General features: G+C 37.5%; 1 protein-coding gene across 1 annotated transcript in view; it reads right to left on the reverse strand.

The window, feature by feature from the left end:
- The window catches only part of ric8b (RIC8 guanine nucleotide exchange factor B), an 86,507-nt gene extending 71,811 nt beyond the window's left edge, over positions 1–14,696 (reverse strand). The window contains exons 1-2 of the mRNA XM_039761632.1: positions 14,653–14,696; positions 13,362–13,964 (exon numbers count right to left, since the gene is read on the reverse strand). Of these exons, the coding sequence (XP_039617566.1) occupies positions 13,362–13,832 (471 nt within the window). The 5' untranslated portion in view covers positions 13,833–13,964; positions 14,653–14,696. The remainder of the gene's footprint in view (positions 1–13,361; positions 13,965–14,652) is intronic.
- Positions 14,697–17,210: the final 2,514 nt, after the last annotated feature.

Genomic DNA, 17,210 nt, shown 5'->3' on the forward strand with positions numbered 1-17,210 from the left:
GTGGAATTTATATGTATATGCTTCGTGGGTTTCTGTGGACAATGGGTCTTTTATTTCTGGTGCACGCTTCCTCAGTTGGTTTGCCCAGTTGATTTCATACAAGGGACGCTATTGGCGGATAGCTGAGAAGCTACCCAATCAGAGCACGGAGTAAAGTTCCTGTGTGCTGATTGGCTCAGTGACGGAGTGCCGACTTCAATTCCACTGCGTTAACCAGGAAGTCTCGTCTCGCTCATTCAGCATCGTGTTTCGCTGTGTAAAGAGTTAACTTTTGCGCTCTTTTGTGTTTATCTTTGTGCATTGTCAAACCCTTCGTTATGGCTCCAAAGTGATCTGCTCCTTCTACTGCTTCAGGGGTCGTGCCCAAGTGCCAATGGAAGATGCTAACGATTGCCAAAAAGGTAAAAGTTTTTAATATGTAGAAGGAACAGCTACACCGCTGTAGGACACTATTAGCGACACCACCGCTGTAGGACGACCGCAGTGTCCTTTAACCAGGGCGCAAAATGAGTTGCAAGTGGATATAATAAGGCAGTAGTCCAGATGAAATCTGCTTTAGGGATTTGGATTGAAGACTGCCGGAAGAAGAACAACGGCAGTGCTACACAGTCGCTTGAAGAGGCTCCTTTAGAAGAGCTGTAACTCTCTCCTTTGTTGTGCAGTAAAATTAAACTCCTCGTTATCGGACAAGTCATCGTGTCATTGTTGGTCAGTAACCATAATTAATTATCTATGTACAGTACTAAATACATGTATGTACGTTTAATGTCACTGTACACACATTTTACTGTATACAATTTTGCTTGCATTGTACGTATTTATTGCTGGTGGCCTGTCTATCGTAATGGCTGTAACATATGTAATATTGGAGATGTTTGATATCTTTAAAATAATATTTAGGTTTTACTCTATATAAACATTGTGTTTACATACATAATTTCAACGAATTTTACCTAATATCTAAGAGAATACAAAGGGTTTATGCTGTATAACTGTGCGGGAAATGTTGATAAGAGTGTGGGAGAGATTATAAGGGCTTAAAACATAAAAAAATAATCATATAAACATATGTTTTTACTTTGCGGATTTTCACCTTTTACGGGGGGTTTTGGAACGCAACCCCCGTGATCGAGGAGGGATCACTCTAGTCTGGCCACTCTATAGACCATTATGTTGTTACAGGTTGATTACAACCAGATGCCTTAAACGATATGTGGTTAATATCAGTGTATTTGATAAAGCTGCTTCAGGGATGTGAATCTAAAAAATAAAGGGAAACCATCCAGGAACAGTAACACTGCTTTGACGGTGGATGCTGCCAGTTTGTAAAACCAAGCCAGAAACTTGTATATGCAATGGTTTGATCTGGCATGAGAATGTGCTTGGCTTCATGCCAAGTTTAGTTTTTATACATCGTAATGTGATCATAGAGACTGGTGTACACAACATTTTGTGCGTATACACCATTTATACGTGATGCCCCTGAAGTCTAAAATGGCTTGTAAATGTATAATCCAAATAATATCAAAATCAATGTAAACTTTGCCTAAACCATGCATAACAGCCAATCCATCTTAAAACTAAGCCTCATCATGTATGTGCATCACCTTCCTATTTCTAATATCTGTTTCAACATATTTTCCCCAAAATACTCTGTAGTTCCAAAGATATATATCAAAACTGGAAAAGAGTAGGAAAGCAAAGAGATCAGATTACTCGGGGACACAGAATATGTCCATTAAAAGGAGGGAAATAACAGTCAAAGAACAAAGATGAAGAAAAACAAAAAAGGCAGTTCTTGAAAGCAAGCCCACATGCAGACATATAAATCAGGAAAAGTTATTTATTAGGATTAAACTACATCTTTGAATATTCTCAAAATAACCTAAGAAGTAAATAAAGAGGAAAAAAACATCCAGAAGAAGAACAACGGTGGTGCTACACAGTCGCCTGAAGCGGCTCCTTTAGAATTGTAAACAATTCTAGACAATGAAATGGCTGATGTATAATGTATATTTATGGATCTAATATGTATGTATAATATGGAATATATTTTACAATACACTTTATAAAAGTTTTGTAACAAGATGCAATCGGTCAGTCTATTAATATTACAGCATTTTTAGTTTAAAAGGTATTCAATCGCATGTGTTTTTATGTTTATTTTTTTTTAAATAAAACTCAAGCTTTGGTAAAACACTGTGATTCTGGAAATTATCTTTATAATATAAATAATGCATCATTTATGTATTGTACACTGAGATAAATATTTTTAAAATTCAAAGTAAGTTTTTACTATGAAAGTTATTTTTGCCCAAATTGCATATTGCTATGGTATTATAATCACTGTCTGTGCTTCAATTTATTGTCTTGTCTTTCTATTATAATGCAGTCAATAATCTGGGGAAGATGCACAAATACAAATGTTTACTGTAGTATGTTCTCATGGCAATACATTTGAACTTGAACTTTCTATGTAAACCCAAATGTCACCACCTATATGCATCTCAACTCCCTTTCAAAGCAGAATCATATTTTCAGTTTCTCTCATTTAAACAACCACACTTTCTATCTGACCTTGCAGGCCTTTTATAAATAACTTATGGCTTTTTCGTGGCAATACTGTACTGTAGAGAGAACCGTGGCTTGGGATGGTGAAAGTAGCCAATACAATTTTAAACTGCAATTCCCAGCAGCCCCTGCAGTGGATCTGAGTGGTCTTCTGCTGAGGGTGCTGGGGCTGTTGAGGTCAAAGGGTGTCAGCACGGCTTTTGAAAAGGGAGCCGGTGACCAAAAGCAAAAAAAAAAAAAGTTTTTGTAATTTGTGTTTCAAGTTCCTCTCTGGTCTGTCTTCTGTTGAATTACCTGTACTTATTCATTTTGTCCTGGATCGTTTCGTGCGCCTGGATTGTCTACCGTCTGCCTGTGTACATGAGGACTGTAAGTATATTCATGGTCATCCTGCAAAGAAAGAAGCGCTCCTGAACCCGTCCACCCATCTTCACCATTTCAGGAAATACCGGTAGGACTATCTTTACATTCCCATTTAACGTGCGGATCTCTGGACTATCTATTTCATCCATTGTCATTTTTCATGAACTTTTTCATGATTTACTGTGTGTGTTTTGTTTGTGCTTTGTTGTATTTAATGTGTAATCGCTGTAAGTGGAACAGAGGTGGTATCGTTGTTTTCTTAGTTCATTTGTTTTCATTACATTCTTTATTTGCTGTTTGATTACCGGTTTGCTTTGTTTTTGTCTCTGTTTGTGAGTGTGCGCTGGTTGGGTCAAGGCTGGGTGTGTCCCTGGAATCTCCACCATAAAAATAAACAAATCACCTTCTTCGCAACGGTTGAAACCAGACTGCTACAGCGTTATTCATTTCTCCTTGCTGCTGATTGACTGTGATACATCTCCAGCCGAGTGTTCTTGTGTTTTCCATTTACTTAAAAGCCTGAACAGTACCTATCCTTTTTGGCTGATTGATTTGTTTCTCTCTCCTCCCCCAAACATTCTCTGCTCATGTTGGGGGTTGTGCTCCCCTATGATGTTTGTCTATTGTTTAATCGATAACTAACTGCATACTGAGCTGTTTTACTTCTGAAAGAGACATGTTTGCTTGAAGTTTTTAAATAAAGTTCCTGTCTCTACAATCTCCTGTGTTTCTGTGACCCAAGCGTGACACCCTGCAGTACTGTAGCCGCACTAAGACTAGCCTGCCAATGTCAGCGCTTACCTCTGTGTGCTTGCGTGCAGCCCGTTCAAGAGCAGATGGCTCAGTGATTTTCATACATGGCGTCAGTTGCACTTTGTACATATTGTTCCAGCAGTTTTTTTTAAACAGTTTTACAGTTCATTAGCAGTGTGTAAAATGATCAGTGGTGCAGTAATTGTGATGCTCTTTGCATGAAAATCTTACTTAAAGTGCAGCAAAAAAGTATTTGGCATCCAGGGATGCATTAACCCCCAAGTATGTGGCAGTTTAAGGGTTAAAGCCCCAAGATGCCGCCAAAACAAGCTGCACCATCTAAGGCTTCTGGCAATGAAAACACACTTGCATGAATTACAGTACATATAGCGGTAACATCTGTATTTTAGGGAGACATAGCAGTACAGTATAAAGGTTTACCTTTACATTCTTTATTTTTAGGTAATGTATTAGGCTGAATTTGAAATTAAAGTGTTTTGGGGGCATATTTACAGTTTAAACTATGAAAATAGGCATTTTTTTTAACCACATCCAAAATTTGTGGTTTTTCACAATTCACTGGTGCTCTAGGAACCTAACTCCCAGGAATTTAGGGGGTGTACTATATACATGTTCCTTTCCCTGAAGTTTTTCATCACAGCAATACAACTACATGTATTACTGCTACATAAAACTCCAATTCATACATTTTATTTTGATTTATTGTTGAAGATCCAACTCACTATCACGAACATACTCCAAATATAATTACTACTTGTGCGGTTTGAATTCAAAATTTAAATATTGCTCAACTAAAGAAAATTAAGTAGTGATCAAATGTATTTGTTTCACTTGTTCTTGCCCTCACTAATGCAATGGCAGATTAAAGCAAAAACAATGTGACATGTAAATTGTGAAATGTAATGAGAAACACAAACTTACAGGTGTTGGTCATAAAATCAAAATATCATGACAAAGTTGATTTATTTCAGTAATTCCATTCAAAAAGTGAAACTTGTATATCAGATTAATTCATTACACACAGATTGATGTGTTTCAAATGTTTCTTTTAATTTTGATGATTATAACTGACAACTAATGAAAGTCCCAAATTCAGTATCTTGGAAAATTAGAATATTGTGAAAAGGTTCAATATTGAAGACACCTGGTGCCACACTCTAATCAGCTAATTAACTCAAAACACCTGCAAAAGCCTTTAAATGGTCTCTCAGTCTAGTTCTATAGGCTACACAATCATGGGGAAGACTGCTGACTTGACAGTTGTCCAAAAGACGACCATTGACACCTTGCACAAGGAGGGCAAAAAACAAAAGGTCATTGCTAAAGAGGCTGGCTGTTCACAGAGCTCTGTGTCCAAGCACATTAATAGAGAGGCAAAGGGAAGGACAAGATGTGGTAGAAAAAAGTGTACAAGCAATAGGGATAACCGCACCCTGGAGAGGATTGTGAAACAGAACCCATTCAAAACTTTGGGGGAGATTCACAAAGAGTGGACTGCAGCTGTAGTCAGTGCTTCAAGAACCACCACGCACAGACTTTTGCAAGACATGGGTTTCAGCTATTGCATTCCGTGTGTCAATTCACTCTTGAACAAGAGACAGCGTCAGAAGCGTCTCGCCTGGACTGCTGCTGTGTGGTCCAGTTATATTCTCTGATGAAAGTAAATTTTGCATTTTCTTTGGAAATCAAGGTCCCAGATTCTGGAGGAAGAGAGGAGAGGCACAGAATCCATGTTCCTTGATGTCCAGGGTAAAATTTCCACAATCAGTGATGGTTTGGGGTGCCATGTCATATGCTGGTGTTGGTCCATTGTGTTTTCTAAGGTCCAAGGTCAACGCAGCCGTCTACCAGGAAGTTTTAGAGCACTTCATGCTTCCTGCTGCTGACGAACTTTATGGACATGCAGATTTCATTTTCCAACAGGACCTGGCACCTGCACACAGTGCCAAAGCTACCAGTACCTGGTTTAAGGACCATGGGATCCCTGTTCTTGATTGGCCAGCAAACTCGCCTGACCTTAACCCCATAAGAAATCTATGGGGTATTGTGAAGAGGAAGATACAATACACCAGATCCAACAATTCAGAAGAGCTGAAGGCCACTATCAGAGCAACATGGGCTCTCATAACACCTGAGCAGTGCCACAGACTGATCGACTCCATGCCTCGCCGCATTGCTGCAGTAATCCAGGCCAAAGGAGCCCCAACTAAATATTGAGTGCTGTACATGCTCATACTTTTCATGTTCATACCTTTCAGTTGGCCAACATTTCTAAAACTCCTTTTTTTGCATTGGTTTTAATTGATATTCTAATTTTCCGAGATACTGAATTTGGGACTTTCATTAGTTGTCAGTTATAATCATCAAAATTAAAAGAAATAAACATTTGAAATACATCAGTCTGTGTGTAGTGAATGAATCTAATATACAAGTTTCACTTTTTGAATGGAATTACTGAAATAAATCAACTTTGTCTTGATATACTAATTTTATGACCAACACCTGAATTTCTGGATAACAATAATGATTCAGTTGACATTTCTCTCTATTATAAAAAAACTTGCGATGAGTCGTGATCTTTTGAAGAGAGACAGAGACACTTTCACATCCAGTGAGATGGTCAAGTCACATCACACTTACAACCTTTGGAAGCAAGTCCAGTGACACACATGCAGAGCAGGTTAGAGATAATGGAAGTAGGAAAATTTTAAAGTCTCAAAAAAAGGAGAGTAAAGATCGCATTAGTGCAAACAAATGGAAAATATTACTCTGCGAAGTAACGGAACAGTGAAAAGAGATAGAATAGTGTTAGTGGGGGAGAAGAGACACAAAATGCAGATCATGCGGCACGGCAGCAGCAGAAAATCGAGCAAATAGGAGGTAAAAAAAAATTTATTTGTTTCCCATTGTATCATCGTTTAAGAGGGGGTTCAGAGGAGCGGTCACATCTCCTTGGGGTGCGTTCAGCCACCCACTTCACAATGGCGCGTAGTGTTTTGGGGTTGAACAGGGGGCAAAGCCCCCTAGTTATTATAATGCATCTCTGAAAAGGGCCCAGGATAAAGTAGTCTCACTCAAAACAAAAGTGGCTAGAGAACCAAAAACACACACCTTTGGTTTGGTTTAATGAGAATATTTACACTGTAAAATCAGACTGCAAAAAAAATAAAATTACTATAAACTGAGAACAGATCTGAATACTATTCAAAAAAATAAGAAGTAAATCCAAAAGTATCAACCTCATATTATTTATTTACAACTTGCTTGAATGGTTCAGTGTGGGTTTCACACCTGTCACAGTACAGAAACCATACTAACTTGTATTGTCAATTACATTTTAATCTTTTCAGATGAAAGAAACATTACATTTATAATGATTAAAAATGTAAACACAGCCTTGGACATCTTTGGCCACTTTGCTATACAAGTTTGAAAATTATGTGGGGATCTCAAGCATTGTTCTTGCATGGTTTAGGTAATTCTATAATTTCAGTATGCCCAGCAATTTGATGATAGTTCTCTGTCAATACAAAGTGAAGTTAAAAATGCAGTACTCAGGCTGCCTGTTTGAAATTTACTTGCTTCTTCTGGGAGATACTATTAGAAAAAAAAATACTGACTTTCATTCATGTGCAAATGACATTCAACTGCATCTTTCTTTCATACCAAATGATTGTTCTCCTATTATGTCCTTAATTATTTGTGTCAACATGTTTAAAAGACTGCATTAGCAATGCCTGCTTGATACGTCATTTCTGTCTGTGGAAAAAATAAAAACACCCTTGATTCTAGCTTGTATTTAAATCTATGGCAGAACAAATTGCAAGTAGGCGTTTCCTATAACAGTGTACCAGTCCCTGATGACTACTGGGAGAAAGTCTTTCCCACTCCTCCATGCAGAATTCTTTCAGCTGTGTAATGTTTAAGTGGTGTCTTTCATGCATAGCACAGTTAAAAAATCCATATAGTCTCAATGGGATTTGAATCCAAGCTTTGACCTGACCATTCCACAACCTTTCATTTCTTTCTGTTCTGCCATTCCTCGATGGATTTGTCATGTTGCAAGACCTATTTCCGTCTAGCTTCAATCTTCTGAAATATGGTCTCACATTACCATTACACACCCTCTGGCACAATGAAAAATTTATAGTGGATTCTATTCTATGTCGATGAGCTGCCCAAGCTCTGCCGTAGCAAAGCAATCCATAACCATATTTCCATCACCACACTTTTCAGTTGGTATCAGATTCTTCTGGCCAAATATTGTCTTTCTTTAGTTTTCACCAAACATGTCTGCTGGTGATGCTGCAAAATAATTCTGTATCTGCCTCATTTGTCCAGAGCACAATGTTTCCAGAAATCATGGGGCCTCATTTATAAAGCTTGCATATACACAAAACAAGGCTCGAAATGTGTGTATTCAACTTCCCATACAAATGCTGGCATTTGCAAAAAAAAAAAAAAAAAAAAGAAAAAGCTTGACGGTGGAACGTGTGTGCAGTATATTTACAGCAACTCTTCCCCATTCATATGCACATTTCAGAGAAACTGGGAAATGACGATCAAGTAGTGCAATGCAGCCAAATCAGATAAATGACAACTCGCATGCATAATAATTTATATCGTCAGAACATTTTAAGGCACTCATACTGCTTAAGGGCACCTAGCGACAATCAAGCTGCTTTTGTTAACCACAAGCAGTAACATTCATTTAAACATGCAAGTCACCTGTGACTAACAATAGTCATGACTTCCCTGGCATAATGCTGCCACTTGCAGATCGAAATCAGAGAGCATACTGTATATGTTATATAGCCAGTTAATCATCAGAGATCAGACATTTTTTTTTTTTTATTTCAGGCACGGTGTGGCTGGAGCTTATGGCATTTATAGCAGAAGTAACATGTTGCCATTCAGCATATTTTCACTAGTTGCTGACACCCACACTTAATAAAATAAAGGTTCTTTGCATGCCTCTGATTTAGAGACCTTCTATCTCACAATAGTGGATGTGTCATGTGGTTACACTCCCATCCAATGAAAGTCTGCAACATTGTGACTGCATATGTACGAGGTTGATTAGCATAGTTCATATATTGTTGTTTCAGGCTGGAACTGGACAAGGTTCAGGCATGTTCAATAACTCACATTTACAAGATGGCATATCTCCCATATACTGTAGATCTAATTTGTGCAGTCTCTGTCTAATGCTAAGACTCATGAACTTTGAAACCGACAGTGGCAATAGCTACCTGCAGATTCTGTGATGAAATTCTGGACAGAGACTTCTTTCAGAATCTTGCATTCCCCTCTTGAGCAAAACGTGCTGGGGCAGCCTAGCCTGGACAAGCTGGCAGATGACTGAAATATTTTCATCTTGTAAATGACATTCTGGACAGCACAATGGTCTAATTCCAATTGTTTGGAAATCTTTTTAAATCCCCTCCCAGACTTATTGCCATCTGTAACGTTCTTTCTTTCTAGATACCTTCAGACAACTCTTTTGATCTAGGTATGGTGATAATACACTTCAGTAACAAAGGGCAAATTAGCATAAATGTCTGAGGTTTAAATAAGATTGGATACTCCAAGATCCCATCTAATAAAGATCTAATCATTTGCACCGGATTCTAATTGTAGGCATTTGATTTGGTCATAAATGAAGAGGGGCACTTACTTCTTCCATATGCAGAATTTGCCTTTTTTTTAATTATACAATGGACTACATTATAAATGTGACATGAAGTTTGTTATATCACCTTTATCTATAAATACTATTTCAACTGAAGACTGCATCATGATATGTCCACAAATGTTACAAAGAAAAAGCATTTCACGGAGTATATACTCATTTGTCAAGGTATTCATCCCTTAAAGGAATACCCAAAACTCTACTTTTTATCTGTTACTTACCCAGTGTTGCTTGAAGTCCAAAAAAATTTTTAATCTCATGTTCTTATGGAGAACAGAGATAACAAAGTTTCTGACATAACATGCTTCTATGAGAACCAATGATGAACAAACAACATACAACATTAATACAACTATTTTAAAAAATCCCCATTTACTCATGTTGCATAATCCATATTGCAGATATCTAGTCATATGCACACAACCTTCCAAACACATGAATTTCTGTTAGGGACATCACAAGAACCACCACTTCAGAAATAAGTTGATATCAAAGTTCTGAAAGCATAATGGTACTAGCTTTTGTAGAGTATCAGTAGTATTGGGTGGTACTGTACTCATGCATGGCTGCAAGTAGACAAATTACTCTGGAAGGCACAATAGTATACAAAACTAACATGAGTAAAAACTACTTATGAAAGTGGCTCACATAATCACATCAGCATGTGTTTAAAAGAAAAGTAGCAGAAGTCATGTATGGAAATGCTTTGTGTTCAAGGCAGGAAAATTTCAATTCACAGTTTTAAGAATCACACTTATTATCATTTAAAAAAAACAAAAAACCAAAAAAACGCATAAACACATAACAGGTACCACCACTTTTATCCCATTACAGAGTTCGTCCAGACATGACAGATCAATCAATTGTAATCGTTTAACTTGTAGTACCATGACGTTGTAGGAGGAGTAAGATGGTGAAATTAGTCACTTTTAAATATGTGTCCTACACTGTTCCTTAAAACAAAAAAAAAAATCAACATATATCCGTTTAAATATCAATTCATATTGTATCCGGTTTATACAGTACAGGGTACAGAGATAAAGATTTAATGTCATGAGGAAAACTTTACATAACCCACTTTTATGCGTACAGGACTGTGGGAAACTGCAGCACTAACAATAGTCATATAAAATACCTTGATAACAGCACAATAAGTGCTACTTTACAGGGGTTCTGAAATAATGGATTCATATAAAACTTTTTTACTTCACACAGAAAATTAAAATTTGGAGAAACATTAAAGGGGGAGGCATATTTGGAAAATTAAAGCACTTACAGTGCATTTGGAAAGTATTCACAGCGCATCACTTTTTCCACATTTTGTTATGTTACAGCCTTATTCCAAAATGGATTAAATCTATTTTGTTTCCTAAGAATTCTACACACAACACCCCATAATGACAACGTGAAAAAAGTTTACTTGAGATTTTTGCAAATTTATTAAAAATAAAAAAAATCGAGAAAGCACATGTACATAAGTATTCACAGCCTTTGCCATGAAGCTCAAAATTGAGCTCAGGTGTATCCTGTTTCCCCTGATCATCCTTGAGATGTTTCTGCAGCTTAATTGGAGTCCACCTGTGGTAAATTCAGTTGATTGGACATGATTTGGAAAGGCACACACCTGTCTATATAAGGTCCCACAGTTGACAGTTCATGTCAGATCACAAACCAAGCATGAAGTCAAAGAATTTGTCTGTAGACCTCCGAGACAGGATTGTCTCGAGGCACAAATCTGGGGAAGGTTACAGAAAAATATCTGCTTCTTTGAAGGTCCCAATGAGCACAGTGGCCTCCATCATCCGTAAGTGGAAGTTGTTCAAAACCACCAGGACTCTTCCTAGAGCTGGCCGGCCATCTAAACTGAGCGATCGGGGGACAAGGGTCTTAGTCAGGGAGCTGACCAAGAACCCGATGGTCACTCTGTCAGAGCTCCAGAGGTCCTCTGTGGACAGAGGAGAACCTTCCAGAAGGACAACCATCTCTGCAGCAATCCACCAATCAGGCCTGTATGGCAGAGTGGCCAGACGGAAGCCACTCCTTAGTAAAAGGCACATGGCAGCCTGCCTGGAGTTTGGCAAAAGGCACCTGAAGGACTCTCAGACCATGAGAAACAAAATTCTCTGGTCTGATGAGACAAAGATTGAAAGATTTGGTGTGAATGCCAGGCGTCACGTTTGGAGGAAACTAGGCACCGCTCATCACCAGGCCAATACCATCCCTACAGTGAAGCATGGTAGTGGCAGCATCATGCTGTGGGGAACTGGGAGACTAGTCAGGATAAAGGGAAAGATGACTGCAGCAATGTACAGAGACATCCTGGATGAAAACCTGCTCCAGAGCGCTCTTGACCTCAGACTGGGGCGACGGTTCATCTTTCAGCAGGACAACGACCCTAAGCACACAGCCAAGATATCAAAGGAGTGGCTTCAGGACAACTCTGTGAATGTCATTGAGTTGGCCCAACCAGAGCCCAGACTTGAATCCGATTGAACATCTCTGGAGAGATCTTAAAATGGCTGTGCACTGACGCTTCCCATCCAACCTGATGGAGCTTGAGAGGTGCTGCAAAGAGGAATGGGCGAAACTAGCCAAGGATAGGTGTGCCAAGCTTGTGGCATCATACTGAAAAAGACTTGAGGCTGTAATTGCTGCCAAAGGTGCATCGACAATGTATTGAGCAAAGGCTGTGAATACTTATGTACATGTGATTTCTCATTTTTATTTTTAATAAATTTGCAAAAACCACAAGTAAACTTTTTTCATGTTGTCATTATGGGGTGTCGTGTGTAGAATTCTGAGGAAAAAATGAATTTAATCCATTTTGAAATAAGGCTGTAACATAACAAAATGTGGAAAAAGTGATGCGCTGTGAATATTTTGCAGATGCACTGTATTATTTTCCAATTAAAATACCATGTTTCATGGTTTTCTACAACTCTACATTGTCTTCACAGCCTGTGACAATGGGGTTGAGAGGGTGAGTCTTTGCTCAATAGCTAAGATCTTCTTGATTTCATACATCAGACATTTATCCAGTAAAAACAGAGAATGTTTCGCTTTTGTACACTAATCTTCATATTCTGCAGTGATTGCTAAATAGAACAATTTTATTTTGAGAGTTTGTAGATGAGTGTCTGTTTGCAAACCAAACTTATGTGCACGTTTTTTTATCCAGTCAGATTTCTGAAACTGGTAACCTACCAGCTTTCCTGAGAGGTCTCACATGTTATTCTAATGTAAGCTGATTGCTTTTTAATAAATGGCAGACCCATTTGAGTGGCATTAAAAATGACTGTTTACTATTTAGCAGTCATGAAATGGTCACCGAGTATATTTTAAGCACGTTTTTTCTAAAAGAGTACTTTTCTAAAACTTCTTCTGATGGAGATAATTATTTTTGGTCCAAAACTGAGCACTTGAACACAGCTCTGAACAGATTCTGAAACCATTGTAGATAATAATATAGATAATTCCGATTCATTCATTTTCAAAAAAAATTAAGTTTACAACAAGACTATGTACAGACTAAACAACAGCTTCATAAACTAGTGGTCCCACTCTTTTCACGACTATAAAAATATACAAAAGAGATAACACCCAACTTCTGTCATCTGTCAAATTACAGACGTTGCAACCAAACCTCATTCTTAAATAATAGATAAACAATGCTGCATAACTATTTAAACTTTCTCCTTTATTACAGTATGATCAGGTTTCCTTTCTCTTTTATTTATAGAAACATCAGTTAAACAATGAGATGTTTCTACAATAAAACACAATGCTGCTACTATACATAGCAAGTTCTTTTGTACCCTCATTGAAATCAAATTATGTTTAAAGTATAAAAAAACAACAAACAGCAGCAGTATGTTGCAATCCCCAGACTGCAGTTTAATACATCTTGAATAGAATAATTCTAGAAGCAACAACATGCAGAAGACAAGTAAAAAATGTTTACCTCCGTTTGATTATTTGACAGGGTCAAGTTGAAAAGAACTTTCAAGGCCTCAATAGTGCATTCATTTTTGTCATGTGGTAATATTGCACATTTAGTATCAAAGCCAACAGCATACTTCCCAATCCATTTTACATCAAGTATGCGTTGCAGGATTTGGATGAGCAGGCCAACTGACTGTAGTTCTTGCCTTAAGCAATCACGAACATCAGTTCGTAGTGCTGAAAGTAGAAAAATAAGACGCAATGTAAAGAGAACCACTTCATGTCTTAGGTCCTGGTCTACATACGTTTTCAGCCGTGCCTGAAGTCCCAATGCAAGTTTCATTTCAGCACTTATCTGCTGTGCAGCTGTACTATTGAAAACAATATTGCAGAGACATTTCAAAGCTTCAATCACAATTTCATCCTCCTCAATTGGCAGAACAGATTCTCCAAAAACTTCAAGCCTGGCAAGTCTGATGAGAACTAGCATTCCTTGCTTGGTGGTCACAGGCTCTAGAACTTTTTTATCCCTTGAAAGAATTCGGAGTGTCTCCAGACACACTGTTCTACAGGATGACTGAACATCATTTTCCAAGTATTTCACAAGTCTCTTGCATAGGCTCTAAAACAAACAAACAAACAAATACATACATAAAGAGGTGCCTTTATTGATACAAATAAGGAGCAAGCAAAATGAGTTTAAGCTGTTCCACAGTTTATATCTTTCAGGACTTACATCTTCAAGGTACTGTATACAACTTCTTGAAGAATAATTCAAGGACTATGGGTACTATCGCACCTGGTGATATTATCTTTCACCCATTTTGAAACCCATTTGGTCAGGTTCAGAATTACAAACAAGCCTAACCAGGCACCACTTGTTTTAAATTTAAATACTTGGCAGATAGTAATGAAATATAGAGGTTTATACCATGTAACAGACTACGTGCTAAGTTTTAAAAAAAAGATTTTTGATTTTATTTGCATATATTACTAACTTGGCTGGAAACCTTATGTTCCGTTTATGACAAATTTATTTTAAAAACTGGCCAAGAATTTTTCAAACATTTAACATTTTGGCCTGCTAACAGCCATGTAAATAGAACTCAGTGGCTTGAAAATGAATAGAAGTTGCAGGGAATGACAATAGCAGGAAAAAAAGGAAACTACAGTTAGAACACCTTATTTGTGATTTACTGTACATGTATTATATGGGCACTCACTGCAAGTGAAAGTTTTACAAAAATAATTCCTATTGTCAGAAAAACAATTTAGCTATGTAGTTACACTTATTTTAATGTAATACTCACTTTTCTCTTTTCTTCTTCATTAGGATCAAATCTGAATGTTTGAATGTTCTGTAAAACACATACACAAAGACATTAAACAGTAGCTGCACAAGATATGGTGTAGTTGTACAAGATAAGGTACATAAGATAAGGTGAATGATATACATGTGATATGTAAACTAAAAACTAAGCATTTTTACTGAGTCTATTTGTGCAATAAAATCAAATCATAAAGATGGTCAAAACAAACTTAAAAATGTTTTGGTTTTTTTAAACAGATATTTTTCAGAATTACGTACTAGTAAGTTGAAATAACAAAATAGTGCACCACCCTGTTAGAGAAAGTTTATAATTTTGTAATATAAGAACAAATATAAGGTTTTAATGCTATTATAATAGTTATTTAGAATATTACCTGAAACAAAGGCTAAGTCTTGGCGCATTATTTCCATAAAGGACAAAACCATACACTTTCTTTGATGACTTTCCAAGCAACAGCAACAAAGAAAAAATGTGTAGGCAATAAAGAAACAGAGCTCCTGTTTCTCAGTACATAATATATAATTACAAAAACAAGATCTTTTAAGGTGTACATTTTTTTCATACAAATCATAAAAATTTGATGGTGTATTGAAATCATCACAAAATGTGGTATGCTCTGTACATTTGCAGATTTATAAACTGGTACATTTAAATTTACTCTCACAAGGACAGGCACATACATACATATATATATTACATATCTGGAAAAACAGTTAGATGGTTCACAGAGTGTGATATCTCTAAATCAGTTCAAAGCCTCATAAAGACAAAGCAGTGACTTAAACACTAAAGAGCAATGGTACTCTTGTCAACATTGTCTGACTGACAGCAGATGTGAGGTTACAACTGATAAACCATCTATGACTAAAAAGTCTTGCAAACACTCCCCTTTAAACATATAAAGGTGTGTTGTGTGTGTGTAAAACACATGATTTTTTTTATAAAAATAAACATAACAAGGAAAAAAATATTTTTTTAAATTCAGATTACACTGGCTGCACATGGTCTGACAGGGTATGACAGTACAGTCTGCATAAATGTAAGGCTAAAACATTAGCAGCTATGTCAGCAAAAACATGAACTCTAGACAGTCTATTCAAGCTAAATGGTGTGCTGCCATAGCCAGGTAAAAAGTACTTTTGCAGTTGATAATTATGAACCACAGGAGATGCCAGTTTCTGTAGTCAATACACCGAAACAGTAAATATGACCGACAGCTGTGATGCCGGTTAGAAGTGTGGACCATGGATGAGAATGCACAGCAAATTCTGACTGCACAGCTAAAATAATAATTAAAGCAAGTTAAAATCACAATCAACTTGTAATTGCTAAACATGCCACACCAGAATATACCGTATATACCACAATACTGAATTGAATGTTATTTTAAGACATCCATTCTGAAATGTATTTTAACAAATTTACTGGCCATCACTGTTTTTTTTAGTCATAATCCAAATGTTTAAAATCCACTGACAGGAGGAAATTGGGGGTGGCCTTTATAAAGAACTAGCTGATTACCCAGTGGCTTCGCTCACTGAGTGCAAGGGAAAAAAATAAAATGTAGTATATAAATTATTAAACAGTAAAACATTAACATGTAAGAAGTAAAGATACATTGAGCAGTACTGGAGTGCTTTCAGGTAAAGTACATTTTAAAGGCGCTATAACACAACAGGTAAGTAGCACTAACAGCAGCTTAAATGTATTTGGATCATCTCTCGGTAGCAGATCCCTTGTGAAAGGCGCTACATGAACGCTGTGATATAGAAATTCCATTTTCTATGCGATCCTGCAAATTTCTGCCTGACAACCTTGCACTACGTGCCTGTGATTTAAGAGAAAAGTTATTCTGAGAAATGTGGACACTGCCATTCCGTGCTTAACAGGCAGAAGGTCCAAACAATTCCCAAGTCCAAAACTTAACATGAAGAGATCGGTACATCTTCTTAGATGTAAACCCTCCATCTTCTTAAAAGAATTTATCACAAAAGCAACCTTGAATGTTGCAGGGTTTTAGTGACCTGAACTCACCGTAAGGGACAGTAAGTAGTCGTGAAGCGTAATTTACTAAGAGAGTTTTGATTCAATGGCGCCGATCACACTCATTCGCAAAGATTTCCACTCTCCCAGGAGACAACGGGGCACTCGAAGTGTCACAAACAGTGCAAGAAGAGAGGACGCCGTCTGAAACTGCGAAGCTCTCGACCCAGCGGAGCAGCCCAACATTCTGCACCTCCGAGCATCCACTTTGTTCTCACAACCCCTCGCCGCTGAAGGCAGTGTCGCCTTCACATTGCTTACAGCTAAAAAGTAGAAAGACTCAAAGCTGTTTTCCTCATCTTTTCTACTATCAAGTACTGCCAATTAAAAAAAAGTTATAATGTGGCAGTTTCCGCGACAGTCATGTGGACGAATAAATAAAACTTCTCTGTCAGAATGCGCCTGGTGGCAGAGTCCAGAAAGGAGGGCTGGGAGAGGGCAATGCAGGGCACACTTCTATGGGATAGATCGGCGTGTTTTGTGTTTATTTCTTT

The sequence above is a fragment of the Polypterus senegalus genome, chromosome 8 (assembly GCF_016835505.1).
Source record: "Polypterus senegalus isolate Bchr_013 chromosome 8, ASM1683550v1, whole genome shotgun sequence".
NCBI lineage: Eukaryota > Metazoa > Chordata > Cladistia > Polypteriformes > Polypteridae > Polypterus > Polypterus senegalus.